The sequence below is a fragment of the Drosophila eugracilis genome, unplaced genomic scaffold, assembly GCF_018153835.1.
Source record: "Drosophila eugracilis isolate 14026-0451.02 unplaced genomic scaffold, ASM1815383v1 contig_1197, whole genome shotgun sequence".
Taxonomy (NCBI): domain Eukaryota; kingdom Metazoa; phylum Arthropoda; class Insecta; order Diptera; family Drosophilidae; genus Drosophila; species Drosophila eugracilis.
In genome coordinates, this window is record NW_024571981.1 from 2255540 (window position 1) to 2280004 (window position 24465).

Consider the following 24465-nt stretch of genomic DNA (forward strand, 5'->3'; position numbering starts at 1 on the left):
AGTATCTATTTATTTGATCTGAAATCATATATGATTCGAGCTTATAAAATGTACAACACCTGCCACACTTTTTATTACTAGGGGGCGTCTATAGCCTTGGACCTGGACTGGGCCTCCTCCTCTTGCTGATTGCCTTGCAGGGCCTCAGAGGAGCTAACATCCTGGACTACTCGACATGTCTCGCTGGCCAGCTCTTCCGGATCTTCGACTATATCCTGCACATTCTCGATATGCCGCTGTAGATCGGGAACTTTTGTCCGATTTGCGAATTCACCGACTCCGAGTTCTGCATGGATGGTATCCATTAGGTTGGCCAGCAGCAAACTCTCGTTGTGACTGAAGTCATCGCTCTCGTAGCTGCCCTTCATGATGCAGTTTCTCACCTCCTCGGCCTCATAGCACATGCCCAATCGATTGTGGTAGTGGGTGGGTGGCATTTCGTCGCTACCCGGCAAAGGGAATTCGTAATCCACCTCATCGGTGATCAGACGGGTGGGACACCAGTAGTTGTTCATCTTAAAGAGGACTGATATTAAGTTCTAGATGTTATTGCAATAAAACTCACTTTAATGGACCCATTTGTGCCTTTCACAATAGCCAAGTTGTCGAGTTTTTTTTCCGAACTGACCTCGATGAAGGCCTTCTTGCCGCGGGTGAAGCAAAGTTCTATATCAGCAGCAACGTCCACGTTCTGGGAATTGACCCTGCCGCTTACCTTGAGGCAACGTGGTATCTCCCGAAACACCCACAGAGCCAACTGCATTCCATAGACGCCAAAATCGTTGGTAACTCCGCCGTAAAGTCCCAGTCTCCTAAGGAAATCGTTACCAGTTTAATTTATATAAATATATTTGTCTAGAAGAGATTTCTATGTCACCAACTAAAGTATTCTTACCCTTGGGAGACAGGCAGACCCAGAGAGCAATGAACAGTCTGCAGTTCTCCAAGACGATTACGCAGAATCTGATGCCGCAGGTAGTGATAAGCTGGGACGCATCTTGGCCACATTCCCTCCATAAGGAAGAGACCTCTCGCCCGCGCCTTCTCCAGCAACTTGGTCACCTGGTCCTCCGTCATGCAAAGCGGTTTTTCACATAGAACGTGCTTGTCATGATTCAACATCAGGTGGCAGAGCTCCGAGTGCTGAGGATTCAGCGGTGAGATGTACACAACATCTGAACTTCAACAAAGTTATAAGTTAGTGTTTTGTTATGGCTTAATTATGTCCTCCAAATATGGGTTTCCTCGACCAGAGATATAGAAACTCACCTACATTCGGGCACTTGGCCAGATCCTCGAAGCTGGTGTACACGTTTATCCACCTTATGGCGATCGGAGAAGGCGAGAGCGTGAGATTGGTAGGCGGCCACACAGGACACGATGCGGTGGTGCTTCTCTGGGAGGACACTTAAAGCAGCTGCAAAGTCATCTGCCATCAGGCTGACAGGTGCGATGCCCCAGCGGAGCGTTGGCCCTTCGTCCGCCACCCACTCGCCCTTTCCGTGTGTCGCTGGTTCCGCCTTTGAGTGGGTCGTGGGGAAGGTAAACGGATTGACATGCAACTGGCGCGGGCGCGATTGCCACATGTTTTGGTCGCCAATATCACCGCCAACGAATCCAAAGCTGCTCCGCCTGGCGTCCGCCTTGGATGGCGAACATGTGGGCAGGCGATCTGCGGATTGAGGAGGATTGTATTACTCACATCGTGCAGAGAAAACTGCACTTAAAAAGATTCATGACTAATTTGGGCTTTTCTGATTTATTTCAATAACTCAATGATATCAAAATCTTGCATATACGAAATATTTTTAATAAAATGAGGATTGAGTATTTTTTTCTAGCACACATCAATATATTTTTTGCAGTGTACAACCGCCGGTGACGATCGGTGTCGACTTTGTCGCGTAAAACACATTTCATTCATACAATCGAACGCTTTTCCACGAACTGGCGAAATTGCGGGTGTTGGATTTGGCCGCCGGCAACCGGTCCGGACTCGGTGCCATCCGTGGACATGGACGTGGACCATCTACGTCGAAACCGAGACGACGGGCGCATTATGTGGCGCTGTTTAGTGCGTCAGTTCCTCCATAATTAGTCATATTTGTTTAGCATCACAACTTGTGAATGACTCGCTGCTGCGGTTTGTTGCAGCTAAGTCAGGTTTTGGTTTTGTTTTAGTTTTTTCTTTTTAGTTTTTGTTGTTGTATTGGCCTGGTCCTGGCCAAGTTGGCCAAGTTGGGAGCTGCCTGGGCCGCGCACTTTGCGCTTCGTTCTGTCCGCATTCGAATTTCACTTTCTTTTTTAGAAACTAAGCATCGGACTGTTTGTGTATTTATCGCCCAAGTTCCCGCTGAATGGGTAGCTTGATTTTGACAAGTGGTTGTACTTTATCAGTTGGGGGAAATCAATGAGTTTCTATAAGTACGAATAATAATAAAGAAATATGTACACAAAATTATGTTAAACCATTTATGAAGATCTCAATCCGTGAAGTTTCAATCTGTATTGATATTAGGTTATTAACTAAAACATAATCATTTGTTTAGTAATCATATTATTTTATAGTAAGAGCATTTGGCATTCGAAATTTGTTTCATCTCTAGCTGCCACCTTCCGCGGCTTATTTCACTTTTCAATAACTCGAGTGCGTGCAACAATGTCCGAGTGGCCTGTGTCCGCTTCTGTGTGCGAGTGTCGATGGCGCGTCCCAACAGAAAACCAAAAAATTTGTTTATCTAATTAGCAATGCACCGGGCGACGTATACGCGGGCAGCGCTTTTCACCTGATTTTGCATGCATGGCAGGTGGTGCAAGTGGCAGTGGTCGATGGTCGTTGGTCGTAGAAATTGCCCTAACCCAAAATGCAAAGCGATAAAAATATGTGCGAGGCGCGTTTTCTGTTGGCCAATGAACGAAAGTGTTCTATGGGTGTAAGAGTATGTAGACGGCCCAAAATAAAAACCGAAATCCGTAAACTGAAAATGAGAAAACAAACCAACTCTCGCCCAGTGCCGGAAGAGACTCTGTATAAGTCATTGCGAGTGTGTGTGTGCGGGTGAAATTATGTGCCAGTGAAAGGTTGCCTAATTTCTGTCATTAAGCTACACAGGCACGAGCAGGACTTAAAGGTGCACTTGCAGAAAATTGCGTAGAAAATCTTTTAGATATACAAAAATATATATTAATAAAGTTTTTGTGTTTTTTTTCTTTTTCTTCTTAGAAACATTACAAAGAAGATTCAATCCAATTCTAAACTAAAATTATTATTTTTAGTGTAATGCAGAGTAGATTTTGGTGCAGAGTAGTGGGGGGAGACGCGACAAGAGCTGACAGCCGGAGCACACAAATTTGCCATGCGTGTGTTTTTTGATGACTCTTTCCCGAGAGCGACGACACGGCGGAGACGACATGTTCATTAAAGCCAGAGCCGCGTCATTTTGGTCCCCCATCCTCCCCATTGCCGGCTCCTCTGGTGCACCGACAAAGCAAATAAATACTAAAATTTGCATGCCTGCAACATAAATCGTCGCAAAATATTAAACAAGTCAGCAGCAACAGTTGAAATCAATAAATTTATTGATACAATTTACACGGCTGAGTGGGCTGCCAGATAGCCTGGCCACATGCAACACGGTCGCATGCAACACAACACATGCGCTAATTAAGGGGGTCCCCAAGCTGCTGGCGGGGGAGTGCTATTGGCCAATGCTGCACTTGAGATGCCGAGATGATGGCCTTGCACAAGTGGCCACAGAAACAAGTTAACGAGCCCGGCCAAATGACCAACTGACAGGAGGAAACTCAATTGGTGATTTAAGGGGGCCGAAAGGAGGAAAACAAATTACTTTGGGGGAATTAACTGAGGAACATTTTACTGATCTTTACTTTTCATTGATTTATTTGCAAATAAAATTTCGAAATAAATGTAATGGCAGTCGATTAATTAAAAAGTATTTTACTTGCTCTGATTTATTACCAATTTAAAAGGTTTATTAGTTTTGTTTCTACAGTTTAGAGCGAATTATCAAAAACCTTCCAAGGAAAAAAGAAAGTGAAATAATTAGCAAAACATTTACAATTCTGTAACTATAGATATTTTCAAGAGTGCGCATAGATATTTGCATGTTTCAGCATTCTAGGTTGTGAAAGTCATGTGTCAAGTTCGTTGACAGAGTCTCTTGATTTGCCATACGTTTTTTGTTCGCGACTTTGGCAACATTGCGCCTTAATTGACACCTTCAACATGTTGAGGGAAAGGGGACAAAGGCAGGCTCTGTGGCCAAAAGACAGCATAATCTTTCCGTTGCCTTTGTTATTTTCTATGATTTTTATTTCTTTTTCTATTTTATCGAGCTGACGAACTTTGTATGCATGTCTGTCGGCTCACTCTCATCTGCCCCTCAACTACGCACACGCCCAGCAGCAACAGCAACGTCAATTGACAGCCAGTCATGTCATGACTATTGCCAATTGTTTTTGCTGCCGAAAGCTTTTAACATATTTTACAATTTGTTGGCCGCAAGTAGAAATTTATTTGGCCAAAAGATTTTCGGTTTTTATGCAACAGGTGAAGGTGAAAAGCGAAAGCTGATGTGCCAGCTATTCTATGCTAAGAAACTAAAAAATAATAGGAAATGATTGTGGATAAACCCAAATCAATAACTTGGAAGAATTATCAAATGTTATGTGCGAAATCTTAACTTAAGATTTATATTCTGTAAAGAAATCAAAGAAAAAAACAAAACAAATAAGAATTCTATACAAGCAGCGGCAACATGTTGCAGGTAGTGAAAAGTGAGTCTGGCTTTGGACAACGACAACGGCAACGGCAACAACCATCGCTAAACAGGCAGCAACAAAAGCGAAAAGACGACAACTTTGGTGACGAAGCCAACTGAGACTGCGACGTGACTGCGGCTGCGCGACGTGTGTGTTTATGGATTGGCTTTGGCCAAAAGCGTTGGTCAAAAGCGTTGCGACGGCAGCAACACCACGAAGACAAGTGCAGGCTTTGCTTTTTAGCTGGTTCGTTGTACCTGAAAATCTCAGTTGTAGTCGCTGCCAGCGTCGACGACGCTGCCACTTTTAACAGTTTCGAATTTGAGTTTTGGCCAAGACCACGCGAAATCAGTTAACAAACGGACGCGTTTTGAAACGGATGCACCGTTGGTTAGATGCACTGGCGAACCAAAGAAAACCTGAAGCTCCTCCGTAAAGATCCCAGGTTTTGTCCCAAAAACCCGAGGCCGTGCGAATGTCTGTCGGCTTCGAAGGCAGAAGCTCGAAGAGCTGCTATCTTCATCGGTCGCGCTGGTCGTTTAAAAGTGAAATTTAGTGAATGAAATGAAATGTCTTCTGGCCAGCCCCGCTGTCTGGCCGAGTGGCTTTGTATTTGATTATTGATTTGTGACAATTGTCGGCAAGGAAATGACTGAAAATTAGTTGCAAGAAGGGATTAAAAACAAATATTTAGTTTATAAAAGGAACTACTTGCGGATTAGTGGAAATATTTGTTCCTGTTCTAGTGACATTGAATGGTAAGACGATAAGCCGGAAAAATGAGGTGATGTAAGATCCTGCTTAGATTGTGTAAGCTTGTGAAAGTGAAAGAATAAATCGCAAAGATAAGTTTAACGATTAAATGAAGAAGTTTACCGATCGTTACTACTAGTTATTGTAAAAGGATTTAATATTTCTGTGATCTTTAAAAGCTACAATTTGTCAAAATAATAGTAAGGACTTAAATGAAATTACCAAAAGTTTTTTTAAATCAAGCTATTAATGTATAATTTAGCCTCATATCTGTCTGTCGGAAAAGTTAAACGTCTTGTAAACCTACGTGTGATCAAAGCAAATCATCATCAGTATTTATTGCTATTTGTGTTAATTTCACTTTGACAAAAACGTGTGTGATCAGAGAGGATAATAAAGTAGATGTGAATATAAAAAAACATGAAATAATAATAGGGATTTGTTTATAAAACAAAGAATAACTAAAGTAACATTTCACTTGCAAGCACTTGGTCACAATCGATTGTCCATGACCGTTTTCACGCATTTTCCATCAATCAACTCTCGGTTTTCAATGGTATAATCCATGACTGCGGATGCAGCACATAAATTCCACCTTTCTTCGCCAGCGAAATCGAATGTTTTGTCTCTTTTACGAACTTGCAACTTTGCTGAAAGAATTAAGACGCTGAATGGATTTAAAGCCGGCGCTAATGCCGACGAAAAGTAGACAAACAAAACTGACATCACTCATACGCCGTGTGTACAGAATAAAAGAGACCATTGAAGGCAAGGAGAGAGAGAAAGGGCATAGCCACATGATTTTCCAGGCACTCCAGGTGCATTTATCTTTCACTTAAAGTGAAGATGACATTCTTTAAATGAAATTAACTGCCGGCAACAAAAAGCTGAAGCTGCACTTGCAATTGCAACTGCAACTTGGGCTGCTGTTGTGGTGATGCATCTGTTGATGTTGCTGAGGTTGCTGCTAATGTTGCTGCTGTGGCAGTTGCTTCTGTTGGCAGCTGCTTTGGCTGCAATTAGTATTTGTCTTTGGCTAATACGCTGCCATGTTGGTATGCATCTCTGAGCGCCAGTTTCTTGTTGCTTGTGTTGCTGCTGCTGTTGCTGCAGGTTGCAGGTTGCTGATGCTGTTGCTACTGCTGCTCTTGGCATAAAAAGTGTCGCGCACTTGAATGTATATTTGGTCTCTGCTTCGGTTGTTTGTCTATTTATTGGTCTGTTTGCTTGCTCATCGACTTTTTATAGGTGCCTTTTTTTAAAACGAAAACATTGGCTTAGCTGTCCGCTTAACAGCTGTCGCTTTGAGTGCATCTCTCACTCCATCTCCATGTCCATGTCCCAGTGTTTGTTTTCAATTCCAATGCCTCACAGCTCCAGTGGAGCCTTTTGGGCTTTGATGTTGTGGGCAGCGTTTGAGTGACTGAGTGCTGGCTTTTAAGATCGAAAGTGCTTGGAATGCGTTTTCGATAGAGGTCCATCCATTTTGATGCGTTCATATAGTTTTGACACGGCGTGGGCTGCTATCAAAGGGGTCGAAGTCCTGTGTATGAAAGTCTGGAAAGTCGTTGGGTAAATCGGCCTAGTTTTATTGCAGCAGTTTTAAAGACTTAGCGCCTAAAAGGATTTGATAATATATCCATAAACTTGCTAAATCTAAATGCTTGATACACACGCTTGGCACTTTATGAGGCAACTTTTAAGTTGTAGTTGTTAAGAAACCTATAAAAATAAAAGGCAACTTACATTTTTATAAAGTCTTAAAAGTTGATAGTCTTCAGTAGTTTCAAAGTTAGGAGTATTACTTAACAAGCTAAACTATAAATTATACCGATCATTTTATAAACTGTCTTCAATCTGATATGCAGATATTAGGTTTAACACTCACTTAGCGACCAGCACACATTTCTCTTGTCATGTAAAGCCAATAAAATTAAATAACACTGAAATTATGCGTAATTAAACGCATTATGCAAATGCGATGTAAGATAATAAAGACAATTAAATAACTTACACTCGAAACGAGAGCGTCAGAAACAAGTTAGGCCTACAGCATAAAAGTGCAATAATTCCAATGGAGGAAACCGTCGGTCGGTGGAAAATTAAGGGGAAATTGTATCCATCATTAGAGGCAATACTTGGAAAATATTTATTTGAAAAATTTTTGTTTTTTGGCCGGACCAAATTATATTCAATTGCATTGACCATCATCACCCCGCCCACTTTTTCTTGGCCATCGGCAAATTTTATTTGATTTTAATTGCTGCCATAGCAAGATGTTTGCCATTTAATGGCTTTATTTATGCGTGTAGTAATCAAGTTAATTTTTACGATTGCCGCCGAGCGCGTTGCAGCATATAACAACAATAACAACAACAACAACCACAACGACCGTAACAGCACGCCGGCAACAACAAGAAACCCGTAGAGCTGCTGTGAAATAAATGCAAATTTTCTTTTATGATCAAAAAGCACAAGTTTCACTTTCGATGGGAACGAATCCGCGCCGGCTTGCCGGCCAGCCCAAAACGAAATATTCGAAAAAAAAATTAAAAGAGACAAAGATGACATGCAATTGAGGAGGGAGATGATGATAAGAAGCCCTTAGGACATATCTTCGAGAGGAAATGCAAAAGAAAGAAAGCCAAAAGGAGAAAAGCCACCGCCCACCCAGGAGATCGCAGGTCTCCAGTGTCCAGTATTCAGTTCCCAGTCTCCTGTCTCCGGGGAGTTTTCTGGTCAGTCACGTTGGCTGCCTGTTGCCCTCTGCCGCATAATGCCATAAATTATGAATTAATCGTATCAATCTCTTCGATGCGGCAAGTTGTCGCTGACCAAAAGATGCGCCTTTTATCGTACCGAAGCTTTGTTAAACGCATAAATGGTGGGAGTGAAGGCTGACTGGCATTGGGATTATTGGAAGATAATATTATGACCCTTATGTTGAAAATTTTGTTGCTGATTTTTAGAATTAAACTTGGTTTTAACTTTTAAAAATTTAGAACCTTTTGATATATTTATATTCTGTAAATTTGTCTTGGCTTATACAAGCGGTTTTTTTTTAAAATATTCCCCATTCGAAAACAAGTTTGTGTCCTAAGTCTTTCGTTTCCGTACATTTTCCCTCTTCAGCGGTTCCAAGTTTTTTAATGAAAGTCGTTTCTATCTGATCGTTTCATATATCCTGCATATTATATTATACCCTTAAAACGCCTCGTTAAAATCCGATTTGTTAAATCAATTTACAATTTAATACGTTTTCATTAATAAACCTGCCTAAGTGAAAGGTTAATTTTCTTTACTCTTTTTATTTTATATTAAACGGACATTCCGTTTTATGATCACAACTAAATGACTACCTGAATTTGATAGCAGCTCAAAAATTAACTGGCCAACAATCTGGATAACAACCTGTTAAGTGAGTCGAATGCAACAACCGCCAAAAACTTCCTCATTCACGTCCGTTATCCAATAGAGTTAAGAATCAATTGCGGTGGCTGAAATTGCACAGATCAAGTTCGGCGGACACAATCGATGTTGGCTATTAAATCATCAGCGAGTCATAACCGAAACTGAACAATTTAACAAAATTCCAGATAAGACGGGCAAAAAGACAAACAAACCACGAGAGAGAGAGACAGACCGATCAACGAACCGAACCGAACCAGCCACACGATGATTAGTGAACGCCACAAGAGCCGCGATTTGGTTACGATACTTGGCCTGGTCCACCTCCTGCTCCTCGGACTAGCCTCTGGTCATGTGGTCGAGGTCTTGGCTCAATCAACAACCGCATCCACATCGCAGACGCAGACTTTGGAGACGAAGACGAATGGCAGTCAGGATGAGGCTGGTCTGACACCCGGTGCGACAACAGGTGAGCGAACAACAACCGCAGCGAAATGAAAAATATGAAAGATTTGCACTTTGATTTTGTTTCGCCAACATAATTGGGTGCCTGGATGCCTGGGTGCGGAGAGTGGGCACTATTTTAATGGCCAGCATTAGGAGATCAAACAATTTTGAACGCAATCATGCGAGGCATTTTAATGCGAATGAAAGTGAAAATCGTCTGGCAACATTGTTTCGTGGTCACAGGCAATTATGCAAGGATAAATGGGATACAGATGCATGTGCTCGATTGGGTGGGATTGGAGTGGCTCCGGGTAAGGTGAGCCACCCCGGTGTAGGCAGAGCAGCGCCCACCCATTTGGATATTGTTATGGAAGGGCAAGTAGACAGATTAAATACCCTTGCATGGTATTTGGTAGTTAGTCCTATTAAACCAAATTTATTTTAACAAATTTTTTTTTAATGATTTAGCTTAGGTTAACTACGTTAATATACAGTAGTAGTGTATATAGTAGCTTTTAAATATTTAGTTAAATTTATAATATAAACTCCTCCCTTACTTGCAAATCGATGGCCTTTTTAGTAAGTGTATTAAACGGCAATTGCTAGAAGGAGATCAAGATGCATGAGTGGCCATTTCCGCTTGTGCCAAGTGCATGTCCTCACGTCTAAGAGCTGGGAGCTTATAGCTCCGCATGCCTTTACAACCGCTCAAATGGAAAGCGATTTGTCTGGTTTTAGCTAATAATTTATCAGGCCTCCGCATTCGCAGTCGTCGCCTTCGCCTTCGCCGCCTCTGCCAGTCGGTTGATCAGTCAATCAAGCAAAGCCAAGCCAAGAAAAGCCAAAACCAAGTCGACCCAATGCGACTTTGTGTCTGGCTGACTGTCTGTCTGTTTGCCGTGTTGATTGCCTTGGTCGTGGCCCCCACTGATCAACGCCCGTTGACGGAGAAGCCACCAAGTGTTGGCTGCCAGGTGGGCGTTAGGAATCACAGTGTTTGGCGGCTTGGCCTCTGACTTTGGCTTAATTAGGAGCCTCATGGCGGGGAGCTAAACGACTCAACGAATCCCGGCAAGAGGCTCTGACTTGGGGTTCAATCGAGTGGAGCTCCAATCTCGCTCTCTGTCCGCAGGCATTAAAATCAATTTATGCAAAAAATGCTCAAAAGCGATTGAAGTTGGATAGACGCGAGAGGAGTTCGATAAGATCTTCATTGTAACTGTTTTATATTTTCTTAGGTTTTTTTACAAATTACGTAAGGGAAGAAATTTTTAAACTATTTTTAATACGAGCCTTGATTGCTGAGCAAATTGAGCAAATCAAATAAAAATTCTATAACTTCCCTCGCTTTGAGCAACCAGGATGCCGCTTTGGCCAAGTGACGGGACAAAAACATTTGTTAACACTTTAACGAGTTATGATTTGGCCCGACTCTGGCTGTGGCCAAGCCACATAGCTCCTAGCTCCTCGCTGAATCTCCAGCTTAGATGCCTCACGGCCATTTGGGGGGCAATTAAAGTTGCACATGTAAAAGTAAATTGATACGGTACTCAATCATCTTCCCCGGCGTCTTGTCTTCCACAGCTCCCCGGCTGGATCCGAACAACAACAACGAGTGGCGTCCCCTTGGGCACGGGGATCCCCTTCAAAAGGATCCCACCTACGACTACAGCCCACCGGCCTTGGATCGAGTTCGCTATTGGGCGGAGAATAACAGCACCGGTCAAAGTAATCCGGAGGCCAGGAAGAAAGAACTGCCACCAGAGGTCCTTCGCAACAAAACAAAGAGCGAGGTGTTGCTTCTTGGTGTGGCAAGTGAAAGGGTTAGAGTACCTCACTCCCATTCCTATCCACCATTTGGCTTAAGCCATAACCAGCAGCAACAGCAACAGGCTAAATATGCAGCTATCCGGAGGAGCTACTACGCTCCCACCCAACAGCAGCAACACAACCTACAAATGCCACAACCAGCTCAGCATATGCCACTGCATATGCATGGCCAGCAGCACATGCCCCATACCCATTTGATGCCACCTCCCATGATGATGATGAAGTCAAGTGCTTCTTCTGCTCCCCATTTGGAATACAGACACAGTATCATGGCCACCGGAGCACCCACCTCTTATATGAGCCTCAACCACATGAGTTCGCCGGCGCCCAAACAGACAATGACTTCTTCTGTGATTTACCATCAGCCACCGATGGGTCACCACAGCTCGTACTCATCATCAACTCCATGGATGACCAGTATGCCACCACATCGGATAAGTTACGCGGACCCACATCACCAGGAGACCATGCACACCTACAGCTTCTCGAGGCCCCATCCCCAGCAATCGATGAGCTACTCGCCCAACTCCCTACCAGGACATCAAAGTGGATCGAAGAATGGGATAAGGAAGCCTTGGCTACATGAGTTGCTCCAAAAGGAGGTGGTGGTGACATCGAAACCCAAGGTTAAACCCACAATGCCAGCCACTAAGTATCTGATGGGTACGAGCAAACCACATCATCCACTCCCACCTGTTGGTTTTGGCTTGAGTTCCACCCGCCCACCGTTTACCTACGCACCAGTGACCTTTGTGCCTGGTCCACCCACCATAGCAGTGCCCACTGTGGCCACCAGGCCAGAGCCACAGCCTGAGATTTACATCACACCGACTCCTCAAACGAGCAGCTCTGGCTTTAGACCAATGTTAGTGACCAGCACAACCACCGTGGGAACCACTCCTTCGACCACACCGACAACTTTGCCCATTTATCAGCGAACCAGCACAACAGCCAGTAATCGTTTGCTGATCCCCCAGACAAGCAATGTGGCGCAGAGACCCACAGTGGCTCCTGCTCCGAGTGAAGCCACCACCGACTCTCTTTTCTCCCACTACAAGCAACCACCAAAGCCCCTACTAGGACCCATGTACCTCATCATCGAGGGTCACTCGAAGGTTAAGACCTATGGCCAAAACGAATTGGATCCACACAGTCCAAAGATAGTGCCGGTTATCTCCAAAAGGGAGCCTGTGGTTAGGATAGCAGATCCGAATCAGAAGAGAGGGACGGTGGAGTCCTACCAGGTCAAGCATTTGCACACCAAAACCACGCCCATGACAACGACGACTACGACTAGTAAACCCACTACCATGAAGCCCTCAACCACAAGAGCTCCTCAAAAAGCTCCAGTTTACAGCACTACTAAGGCTCCGGTTAGCAGTACCACTAAGTCTACTGTAACCACTACCGCCATCACTACCACCGTCACCACGACAAAAACCCCAAAAACCAGTGCGGCCAGTACAACCAAAGTGCCCATTAGCAGTACCACCCCCTTAGTTCCACCTCGACCAAATCCTGAACCTCCAAGTGGTGTTAATGATTTGCTGAGTCTACTGGACAATATGTTTGCCGATGCCCATGAGATCGCCTCCACAAGGTCACCTCCAGTAGCCACTTCCACCGCTAGCACCGTGCTAAAGCCAGTTAGTACCAAGTTGTTGCCCCAGCAACCGGAACCAAGGATTTCCAGTAAAGCAGGGAGCATAGAGAGTCTTCTCGAAGATGACACCCATGAAGATGATAAAGCTGGCGAAGATCTAAGGTCACCGATTTCCACTGAGACACCACCTCGAGCAACGCGTCAGGTCTTTGACTATGATCAATTACCAGAGTCACGGCTTAAAGACGGGGTCACCACCAGCGATATTATAGAATACAATGATGATGATGATGATGAGGAGCTGGAGGAAGACGATGAAACGGCCACCGATGGTCAACTGGAAAATGAAGAAGATGATCAGGAGGGAGATGAGTCCCACAATCTACTCAAACGAATCGATCAATTTGTGGATGATGTAGACGATGGCGATGACGATTTGGAGGATCTAATCGAGGGTCTAGACGAGGACGAGATCGATGAGAGGCGACAGCAGCATTAGCCCAAGATAAGCATTTTTCTTAAACTGCGCTCTATACCAAATCTATCAGAAACTTTTTCTCACGCCTAATACGTTCTTGTACATAAGTCAGCTTTAATTGAATCTGTATTTACTTGTTGTTAGTTGTTAGGTCCTGCTGACGTCACAATGTGACTGCGTTCTATACCCAATATAATTCGAGCAAAGAGTTTTCGTTGTGTAATTAAGCATTAAATTATTGAAATTTTTCTTACGTTTTTTAGTGTGTAAGTTAATTTAAATAATAACTTTGCATAATATAATAAAAATTCGATAATTGAAAAATATTTATGAATATCAAAATCATTTCTTTTTCGATCAGCTGAGAGCGCCACCTAGTGTTCGGGAAACTGATTTCTACATTGGTAAGCTATAATGGTTTTTACAATGTAGAAATATAATACAAAAACACATTTTTAAATTTATTTAATATTAATAAGCAAAGGTAAGTGAATAAGTGTTTGATAATTAATGAATTAATGTTAATAATGTTGATTTTAATAATTATTATTCTCGCCAAATCTTCTACAACCCGAGGGCACAAATTCAAACATTCCGCCAAATTTACTTTCCAGTAAATAGCGATCGTTCACTGCTCGATACCGATAACACAAGATAATGTGTCTGACAGTGTTGGCATAATATCAACAAGTCAAAAATGATTAATTAAAAGAACACATATAGGTAATACGCTTGCTAGCACTAGTACAAAAATTAAATATTATGTATTTTGCATAAATTGTTGAGCCAAACTCCGATTTTCCCTACCAAGGCAGCTATTTCCACTAATATTCCGGCATCACTGATGTTCGACCTATCGCTTTGCTTTGTTTATTTCCAATTGGATTTTCCAAGCGCCAGTTGAGAACTCGCTGTCGAGGTGTGCGGTTTACGGTAAAAAGAGACCGCTTCCAGTGCGTGACAATAAGAAGAAACAACCACTCGCCAATTGGATTAAATTGTGAGCAAGGTGTGCTAAACTGAGTAACAAAATAATATTTTATTAAACCAAAACAACAAAAACTTCAAAACTTCAAGTTCAAAACGAACTCAAGTGCTAAAAAGTTCAAGTGAGAGTTTTTTGTGTGTTTTTGTTTACCATAAACGATCATCGTTCTCTCTCTTACTTTCGCTTTTGTTTGAAGTTAATAAAGGCGGAGTAATGAACTTGAATAAGAATAAGAAGAAGATTCGCGAATGCAGATGTTGAAAACGAAAATGTGTTTAGTCAAAAGAAACAAGTGAACAAACACGTGCAGAGTGGTTTGCTGACTCAAAACCCATTATGTTGGCTTAATTTTTATGATAACAGCAGCCAAGTTGATAAACAAAAACTAACAACAAATCCTATGTAGTATATAAAAGTATGGAGTACCTATTTTTATGCATACTTTATAGCTGTCATAAATTAGTGAAACTATCTCCGTCTTCCCTTGAATTGAATGAGCAGTGATAATGCCTATATAGCTAAATGTGAAAATTTCTGTGCATATATTTGCCCAATGGCTATATAACCTTGATCCGGGCATTGCGTCGCGGTACGAAACAAAATACATTTCCAAAATGTGGCATCGTTGCCATCAAACAGAAAAAGCCAAACAGTAAAAACCAAACAAACTTCTATGCCAAAAAACCGGTTCACACTGAAAACCCAAACAGAGAGTACTTCTGATCAGAGATAAAACGAAACCAAGTGCAGAGAAAGAGAGTGTGTGTCTCTGGTTGGAAAAACAAATTCCATTCCAATTAGAAATTATCAGTCGCACGGCAAATGTCAGACTCTGGCTGATAAGAAGATTGTTTGTTTCCTTCTGATTAGAGAGCAGCCGGCGAATTTTCGTGTCTTTTTCCTCTCGATATTTGTGCTACTACAGTGAAAATTCCCTATGGCGTACTTTTTTAAATAAAAAACTGAAAATATTAAATGAAATGCGTGGTTTTTCTCTTTTATTGTTAAAAGCTCGGAAAAGGTTTTAAATAAATATTTCTATAAATATTTATCGTTTCCAGAGTGACTTCAATTCTCGCAATTCTCCGCTAATTCAAGTTATAAATAGTTGACTGTAGTTCGTCAGCATCCGTTTTACATTGTAAGGAGCAATGAAATTGTGATTAGGGTGGCCCAGCCAGACATGTCTGCCCTGGCAACATGATAACGCTGGGCTTATGCAATCTCCACCATTTATGAGCCGGACCATTGATAACCTTTATCAATCGCCGTTCGATCGGGAGAAGCTCAGTACTCAAGTTGATGGATTCACTTGAATTACTGACCTACTTTTATCGCTGCTATGAGAAGTTCTTCCTTATATGGCGGCAACCGGTTCTGGAAGTAATTATCCATACAAGTAGCCTACAACTTAAGTGTCTGGAATATTTCCAAGATGTTAAGGTCGCCCTAGGCGTTTATGTACTTATGTACTCGTTTATAACCTTATTACACCATTAAATAAAATAAACAGTGGACACTGGGTTGACGAACCTAATATCTGTTCAGGCCCGATAAGTGCTGTAATTACCAATGCACCACCCCCACCTTAAACTGTTTAAATATAAACCGAAAGTTCAACAAACTAATCGTCAAACCGCAGAAGCATTTCAATTCAGGTTCGGTTCTCTTTGCCACATGCGGGTTTTATATATGTTCACAACAGCAGCGGCCAAAATAATAGAATTATAAAATTCTGAAAAGAATTCTCAAACACTTAGGATAACAGATAAATAGGTTACATATTTTTTAAAACTATTTTGCTAGTATGTATCGTATTTGGTGCTTGCATCACGTTTTTTTTGGAAAATATCTTACAAATGTATTTAATTTTTTTTTTTTTCTTTGTGACTTACGTCTTATTTACCCTTCATTGTGTGGTTTCTCACACGGATCTGTAATATATATAGGTATATGCATGAAATGCAGTATCTCTTGGAGTGCTTGCATATACAATCTGGTACTACCCTGGTCCTCAAAGCCTGACAATTACTCATCATTCTGTTGATGAGCCATGACGAGCTTCGACTTCGAGTTCCGAATGACGTTTCGTCACGGTGACTCGACTTAAATAATTCTGCATTTCACATGTATTTCTTAAACTTCAGTTCAAAGCACTAAGAAGTAAGTTGGAATTTATAAAATTCCAAAGTTCTCACTTTTCTATAATATTAAGTATTGCATTCCTGTCACTAGTATTTTTATAAATGACATTGAAACGCAATTTACGCTCACTTTAAATTGATTTTTATGCGCATATGCGATAAGCAGCGATAGTAAACGAACTTTGATGCCAAATTAACAAGGTATCAAATAAACTAGTCAAATAAAACAATTAACTCAGGCAACAACTTGCCTCCATAAAGTGACCTAGGTGTAGTTACTCAAGAATTCATTTTCAACAGATAACCCTCTAGTTTCGTCATAGAAGTTTTTGCATATATAAAATCTAATCTATAAATATTTAATAATTGCTGAGACAACAATTTCCTAATCGTATCTTGCCACCAGTTGTTTGACACAAACAAGTTACGTGACTCAAATCTCAATCGAGAATCTTAAATATATTAAAAAAAAAGAACTTTAAGATATAGTGATAGTAAAGTATATTGCAGGGTAAGAGAAAGTCAATTAAGGGTTGGGTGGGGTCTCTTAAGGTTTAATGACAATGCTAAAGCCCTACCATTTGGTGATCATCCAGTTGACATGCGATCTCTTGACTAAAGTAGCTAATGTCAAGTACGATCATAGCAGCTTTACAATTGGTTTTACACGATTTCAGTGAGAAACTGTTGGCTTATAAACCAGACAGCCTAACCACATTATCATTGTCGGGTTCAATGTCTATGCAAATCGGTATCTGATTACTTAATCAGCAATCGCATACGCAGATGAACTTTGACCGCATTAACTGCGAAATCGCGAAATCTGGACCCAATTATTCGCTAATACAATAAGCTCTACAAAACAGTATTTATATTTCCGACTTTTTTACGATTCGCTTCGATAAACAATGAACCGTTTTCATTAATATAAACCAAGAAGTTGTATTTGATAAATACACCATATTACTTAATTACCCTCATTAGTTCTTATCAGAGTTGTGAATTTATTCAATGGATTACCAGCTCCAGTAAAACCATTACTGTTTATCTCTGCTAACCTCATCCAGTTCCAATCTGAATTATTTCTGTGTCAAAACAAAACTACTTGAACTTTTTATAGGCGATACCAAAACAAATCTTATCTTTCAATTGCAAAAAGAATTTTTGATAAGCAAAAGCTAATCATCATAAATTGAAATTTTTATAGGGAGGGTCAAGTTCTGTTATACCCATAATGACCACCAATAAGGACCCCCAAGATAAGGGTGCTGAAAAAGCAGAACCGTCCAAAAATGGCGGTTCCGGTGGTGTGGGCATCATGAAGCGTCTGAGAAGATCAGCTTCGGCCACAGAACACAATTTAAGCAGCCTGCGTAACCGCAAGTCAACCCAAAATCTGTTCGATCAGCATGGCAATCCCATTGATCTTCGACAGTATCGGAAAGTTTTGGACAAGGATGAAAATGGCAATGGCACGAATGGATCTGAAAAGAAGCTGAGATATAGAAGAACCCAAAGTGTAACTCGCGCTGAGGAAATTTCCAACAAAGAGGAGAAACAGAGGAGGGCTCAACCCGGCAGACCGTGAGTAAAGGAAATTGAAATTTTTTAAACAGCAAAATTGAGGTTTTAAGTCTTTCAGAATCCATCGACCACGAGATTCTCTAGTTTTCTTGGAGTTCGGGATTTACTAACTTTACAGGTCTGGTAAACTGGGGATTTCTACTCCTTTGCATTGGAGGTCTTCGTTTAGGTTTGGAGAATCTGCTAAAGTAAGGCTAATTATGGAAAATTAATTTTAAGGAATGATTTAATATATGTTTCGGTACTTCTTAGATATGGAATTCGCATCAATCCCCTAGACTGGTTCTTTTTTATTAGTGGTCACAATGAAGGAGAAGGTCACAATGCCCTAATTCTGAGTATTTGTAAGTCTCATAATTTTAAAGTTAGTCCAGCCCACACTCATAGCCATTTTTATCCTTCCCAGACTCTTTGGTTCACATTTCCCTGTGTTTGGCTGTGGAAAAGGGCCTTGCCATGGTAAGTACTCACTTTGATAGCATCTTACGCCAAATTTTTTCGGTCGCGACTTGAAATACGAGATTATCTTGAACATGGCTTATATTTGTATATGCTAAATTTTAAAATATCGTGTTATTGCTAAAATAACAATTTTGTAAGTTAATGTGAAAGTTCTTGACAAAAATCGATTGGTTACTTGGAAGTATTCCGTATCAAAAGCCAAAACCAACCAAATTTTAAAAACATAACTATTTATTGTTTACACAACTTATTCATAGGTACATACAAAAGATAGATACAATTTTTCAATGACAATAAACTGGGCATGCGATGATTGATAGAATGCGTATATAAAGATAAGTGTTGTGAATGTATGGCGAGGTTTGATTGCGATATAAGAGCTCCAAGTAATTTGTTTCCTTTAGGCAATGCGTACACCAGCTTGATCACAATATTTCTGCAGCACTTGCTTGTATTCCGGCTCCAAAGGCGAAAGCAACGTGGGCAACTCTCCTGTCCTCGACTGACCGAACTTGGAGAGCGAGGTGGCCAAAAACTGGCGAGCATCAGATATCTCGGCCAGATGATCTTGCTGGTTGGGTTGAGCATGAGTGAGCTGAGCGAAAGCCACTTGATAGCCAGCATCGGGATCCTCAGCTACTCCTGCTGCCTCTCCTATTTCGAGCCCCTTCAGTTTCTCAGGTGGTCGCTCGAAAAGATCGATTAGAGAGTGCAGCAGACGTGGCCAGAAAGCACCATACTGTTGCTGCAACATTTCGGGCGTTTCGGTGAGGAGTTTAGTGACACCTACAGCAACCATTTTTCGGTCCTGTTCCTTCGGAACCTTGCCCATTTCAGGGATAAGCACGCGATCCAGCAACATACCAAACATACCTGGCTGTATTTCATCTATCAATTGAGCCAGCTGACCGCCACTATACTTGATCACATAGAAGCTGAAGAACACTATGATCCCGCTTATATACTTGGGCGTTTTCGAGAGAGACAATCGCTGGAAAAGCAATCCAAAGATCTGACGAAGATTGGGCTGTATTTCAGCGGCTGGGTAGTAGGAAAGAAGGTTCTTTAGAAGATAAAAGCCTTCATGATCGTTGGCCTTGGATGCAATCATCTTTTGGAAAATTCCGAGGATTCCACTCTGTAATTAAATTTGAGTCAGTTAATAGAATGAAGTCACTTTATAAGGTAGCTTACCAATTTTCCCAAAGCTTGAATCTGAGCTGAACCCTGCTTAATGAAAGCTGAGATAAGCCGAATCAATGGTGTGACATTGCCCGTTCGATCCCACAGAGCTGGAGATAACAAGCAGGGAAACAATGCCCAATATGGTTCCGGTATAGCACCAGAGCTTTCACGCACTTCCAGCAGCACGGAAAGCATCTGGAATACGTAGGGCATAAATTCGATAATATCCTGTTGCAAAATGCCTTGGAAAACAGGGAACAAGGCCTCCTCAAAGGAGCTCACAGCAGAAGCGTCTGCTTGACAAACAATCCTGGAAATAAATGATTTAGCAATAGGCCCTTTCAGCGAAATGCATTATACTCACTTGATAGACAGTGCCAGAGTTTCAAAAAGATAGTGATTAAAATGAGGACGCGAAGGATTCTTGGCCACTTGAGTTAGAATCTCGGTGAGCCGGGGAAGGGCAACTCCCATGAAGGGCATAGAAGCTGATTGTAAAACTGCGAAACTTCGCATAATAGCTAAAAGGGTTTAATTTATTTTATTAAAAAATAGCTTTGAAAAATTCGCCTAGAAAACTTACCCTTCATTACATACTCATTCTCTCCTGATCCTGGCAGTGAGAGAGTAGCAAACAATCCGCTGATGAGTTCAGTCGCATGAGGTCCCAGGACTTGAGGACCAAACACAACTGCATTACTGGCATCGCGCATGGTTAAGATCTTCTCTACGGAACAGGCAGCATAGCTATGAACCACAGGGCTTTCGGCGGGAAGATGTCTGATAAGGTGTGGCAGGCAGTTGGCCAGGACCTGCGGCCCCAAAATACTGCGAAACACCATTACATACTTAATAGCTGCTGCCTTAAGAACGGGTATTTCGTTGACTGCACAGTGAATTTAAAGAAAAATTGTGTTTAAATTGATGAATTCAAAAAAAAAATTATTTAAACATACTGTTGGGTCTCTCCAGCTCTGGAATAATCTGTTGCGCACAAAATTCCGGGAGTGGGACCAACTCCGAAGTCTGCGTGATTCCATGCTTTTGAGTTCCACCTCGAGACGCCCACGAAGTGACCAGATAAATTGCTGTATCCTTTGACCTCCAATTAACCGACGGATTCTCTTTGTATTTGGTCAACAATATTTCCAGATATTGGCCAAAGATGCCAAAGATCTTTTGCTCAAAGTTAACGGATAACGTCTTTACCAGATCACAAGCAGCACGACGTCGAGTATCAATGTCTGATCCTTCAATATCCCTCCGAATATACTCCTCTGGACTGTCCTCGAAAATTTCTTCATCAGATGGACGTATGTCCAAATTTGGAATGACTACTTTATCGCAGATCTGGGCAAGTATCTCTGGATTCTCAAAAATGGTCTGATAATGCTTTCGCTCGGCTACCACAGACAGGAATTGGAGGGCATGAGAAACCAACTAAGGGAGAAATTAGAAGTTTAGTTTTATTCGTTGATACTTAATGGCAACTATCCAAAGTTTATTACTCACCGCATCGTATTTGGTTTGCAGGCTGGTTTTGACCAGCAACTCCCAGACTGCCGTCACAAACTGTTCCATAAAAGGCTTGAACTCCTCATCGTATTTCTTTGCGTACAGGCAAATATTTTCGCAGACCTGTGTGCGCAGATGCTCCAGAACTCCCGCGTCCTCATCGTCCCCGGTTCGCAGTGACGGCACATCCACGGCCAATTGCTGGATAAATGCTCCCATCCAGGTGTTCATGTTATCCTCAAAGAACTCAGGCAAGTCCTGGGAGTTCAGCGAGAAAAACACCTTATTAACCAGCACCAGAGATCCGTAAATGACCTTCAGAGCCTCGGGATTATTCTCGTGCACCTTAGTCAGCTGCATTGTGGCCTGAAGCAAGTCTGTCAATGGCTTAGCCATTCGGTCCAGAACGAATTTTATCTCCTCCCATAGATCCTGTGACTTAAATTCATACCGATAGCGCTTGAAAAGCGAATGTGCGGTTTGCAACACGCCATTGATGACATTGAAATCTCCAGAGGCAAATCTTTCCACCATCTCGTCTATAAGTTGCGGCCATTTTTTCGGAAAATCATGTTTGCCAATAATACTGACCGCGTCGCTCAATTGCTTTTGCAACGCCACCGGAGAGTGGAGCATCAGCGTAACGATTAGCGTCTTGATTGTGTTTCTATCACTTTCATGGATGCGATCCGGCCCATCGCTGTCCAGGTGGGCTGCCCAATTTCGCTTCACATAGTTCTTAAATGCAATGGCGCCCGCCACCCGTGTGGTCATGTCCATTTGAGCTTTGTCTATCAGGTTAAGCAGTAGAATCGGGTAATTCTGCTGCAGTTCCGTGGACTCCAAAAGTTTTTCAGCTGTAAAATGAAGGCAGAATATAAAGAGTGTGTTAGAAATAATGCCTATTGGTTGTATTTTCAGCTATAATGGTAGACAATTATTTTTTACAGAAGTAATAAAAGGCCCTAGCCTAGACTATGTCCTAAAATTATCATTTGAAGATCAGCCAATCTCAGCTTTATTGATTAGGGGGCGATTTTATTTCACAACATTGCATAAGAATGGCAAACTTGTAGGATCTTCGAAAAGGTTTTAAAAACCGTATTTTCCTTAAGCGTCGCCAAAAATCTCTTCCCGCGCACGCACACAACAAAAATCCAGCACGCATGTGCAGCTGTGTGTGTGCCGTGTGCACACGCATTCCCATACACTTACCCGGCCGGCGGACATTTGGATCGGCGCTCAGAGTCTGCTGCAAATAACCGGCCAGCAACTGTAAATTCGCTTCAGTGACTTCCATTTTTCTATGCTTTTTCGGGGATCCTATTTGCTTCAAACAATATCAAAGATGTGGTCTCCTCCGCAATCTTGCAATATGAAATGAAATCGCAAATGGCTTTTTCGCACACAATGCTCGCAGATCTGAAGATGGAACTTAACCGGCTATCGTTATCGAGAATACTGGGAATTTGCTTAGAGATGAGTGTAATTTCTGTTACTTGTTATCGATATTTGCAAAATTTAAATATAAACATAGAAATTAAAAAATTCGTTAACCTTATTTAAAACATAAATTAAAAATAAAAGTAACCCACAATTTTATGACATTTTGCAGGAAATCATTGCAGAGAGCTTAGGCATCTTCATCCAGATAGTGAATATTGTTGTACTGGTTTGCCTGCCAGTGGTAACCATTCACCTCAAAGGGCACGCTTTCAGTTTAAGTAAGAAACCAATATATCTAAAAAAAAAAGCTTATTTTTTTTCCTTTACTTTTAAAGTGGGCGCCTCAACCGTGTGCTTCTTTTATTCTGTGTTATTCCTGAAACTCTGGTCCTATGTGCAGACGAATATGTGGTGCCGTCAGACTTACTACCAAAAGAATCCCCGAGAGCGCCGACCCAGCATAACGTTAGCAGAATTGAGTAAGCTAAGATATCTTAACCATTATTGTTAATTTAATATTTTCTTTATTTGATATATAGAAAATGGGGTTCTAGATGGCGGCGATGAAGACGAGGCTATTTCCAAGTTGGTGCAATATCCAGATAATCTTACTTATAGGGATCTCCTATACTTCTTGTGCGCTCCAACTCTCTGTTATGAGTTAAATTTCCCACGAACTTCGCGCGTGCGCAAACGCTTTTTACTAAAGCGTTTGTTGGAGGTTGTGATTGGAGTGAATGTGGTGATGGCTTTGTTTCAGCAATGGATTATTCCCTCGGTTCGAAACTCTCTAATTCCGTTCTCCAACATGGACGTAGCCTTGGCTACTGAGCGCCTCCTCAAACTGGCGGTTAGTAAATGGATACTTTTATAAATTACATTATTTAATTTAATTAAACTTGATTTTTACTTCTTAGTTACCTAATCACTTGTGCTGGCTGTGCTTTTTTTACCTGATGTTCCACTCTTTCCTAAATGCGGTCGGTGAACTCCTTAACTTTGCGGATCGCAACTTTTACTGTGATTGGTGGAATGCAAATAATATTGATACTTTCTGGAGGACCTGGAACATGCCAGTTCACAGATGGTGTGTGCGTCATCTCTACATCCCAGTGGTCCAAATGGGCTACTCCTCACGGCAAGCATCTACCATTGTCTTTCTGTTCAGTGCCTTCTTCCATGAATATTTGGTAAAAACAATAAATAATATATATATTTGTTTAAGTATTTGAAATAATTTTTATCTTACAGGTTTCTGTTCCTCTGCAAACCTACAAGATCTGGGCCTTTATGGGTATGATGGGCCAGATTCCCCTCTCGGCTATTTCGAAATCCATTGAGAAAAAGATGGGTCCCCGAATGGGCAACATAATCGTATGGGCATCCATAATTCTTGGTCAACCTCTGTGCATTATGGCATACTACCACGACTATGTGGTCCAGCATTTTAAGAACTCACTCAACGGCACCGACTATGGCAGTTAGATTTCAGAAACCACTCATAGGGGATGGTATACCACTGGAATATCTGCACTGGTCGGGTTCGTGTACTTTTTGTAATTTATAAGCCAGAATGCAAGTTAAGAAGTAAACTTGTGATTGCCACTATACAAAGCTTATTTTGTATGACTTGCACATGCATATAGTACTGATGAACACAAATAGATTGTTATTGAATGCATTTGTTACTGAATTTAAGTGTCATGTAAATAAAACGAATTTAAAAATTATTATAAACATTTTGTTTGCATTATAAAATTTAACTCAACGATGAAAATAGAAAGGTAACTCAACGATAGTTCCATCCCTTTAGGGAAACCTATTTATTATGTTGCTAGAC

At 41.6% G+C, this 24465-nt stretch overlaps 4 protein-coding genes across 5 annotated transcripts; 2 read left to right on the top strand and 2 right to left on the bottom strand.

Annotated features, from left to right (window-relative positions):
- Position 1: 1 nt before the first annotated feature.
- Positions 2-18599, bottom strand: LOC108118466 (trans-1,2-dihydrobenzene-1,2-diol dehydrogenase). Its single transcript, XM_017231187.2, is given in 6 exon segments — positions 2-515; positions 566-812; positions 896-1175; positions 1270-1315; positions 1317-1672; positions 18489-18599. Coding segments are annotated over 6 exon segments (1431 nt in total). The 5' UTR covers positions 18553-18599; the 3' UTR covers positions 2-77.
- LOC108118463 (mucin-2) lies at positions 5131-13523 on the top strand. Of its 2 annotated transcripts, none has more exons than XM_017231182.2 (3): positions 5131-5540; positions 9132-9412; positions 10975-13523. In XM_017231182.2, the coding sequence occupies exons 2-3, from the start codon at positions 9211-9213 to the stop codon at positions 13320-13322; spliced, it is 2550 nt and encodes an 849-aa protein (XP_017086671.2). In that variant the 5' UTR covers positions 5131-5540; positions 9132-9210; the 3' UTR covers positions 13323-13523. The 2 variants fall into 2 exon arrangements, with proteins under 2 accessions (XP_017086671.2, XP_017086672.2); XM_017231183.2 differs by lacking the exon at positions 5131-5540 and adding an exon at positions 9010-9071.
- On the top strand, positions 14202-24355 carry LOC108118465 (diacylglycerol O-acyltransferase 1). The gene is given in 11 exon segments (XM_017231184.2): positions 14202-14310; positions 17641-18017; positions 18076-18100; positions 18102-18205; positions 18270-18361; positions 18424-18476; positions 22795-22903; positions 22961-23104; positions 23165-23475; positions 23543-23815; positions 23877-24355. Coding segments are annotated over 10 exon segments (1695 nt in total). The 5' UTR covers positions 14202-14310; positions 17641-17667; the 3' UTR covers positions 24111-24355.
- Positions 18693-22657, bottom strand: LOC108118462 (exportin-2). Its single transcript, XM_017231181.1, has 7 exons — positions 22395-22657; positions 21177-22036; positions 20621-21104; positions 20248-20550; positions 20029-20185; positions 19674-19974; positions 18693-19617 (listed from the first exon to the last, which is right to left on the bottom strand). The coding sequence occupies exons 1-7, from the start codon at positions 22477-22479 to the stop codon at positions 18880-18882; spliced, it is 2928 nt and encodes a 975-aa protein (XP_017086670.1). The 5' UTR covers positions 22480-22657; the 3' UTR covers positions 18693-18879.
- Positions 24356-24465: the final 110 nt, after the last annotated feature.

Coding starts and splice junctions, on each gene's coding strand:
- LOC108118462 (XM_017231181.1), bottom strand. CDS start 22,479: ATGGAAGTCACTGAAGCGAATTTACAGTTGCTGGCCGGTTATTTGCAG. Junction 22,037..22,394: donor TCCAAATGTCCGCCGGCCGG/GTAAGTGTATGG, acceptor TTCATTTTACAG/CTGAAAAACTTTTGGAGTCC. Junction 20,186..20,247: donor GAATGAGTATGTAATGAAGG/GTAAGTTTTCTA, acceptor AAACCCTTTTAG/CTATTATGCGAAGTTTCGCA.
- LOC108118463 (XM_017231182.2), top strand. CDS start 9,211: ATGATTAGTGAACGCCACAAGAGCCGCGATTTGGTTACGATACTTGGC. Junction 9,413..10,974: donor GACACCCGGTGCGACAACAG/GTGAGCGAACAA, acceptor TGTCTTCCACAG/CTCCCCGGCTGGATCCGAAC.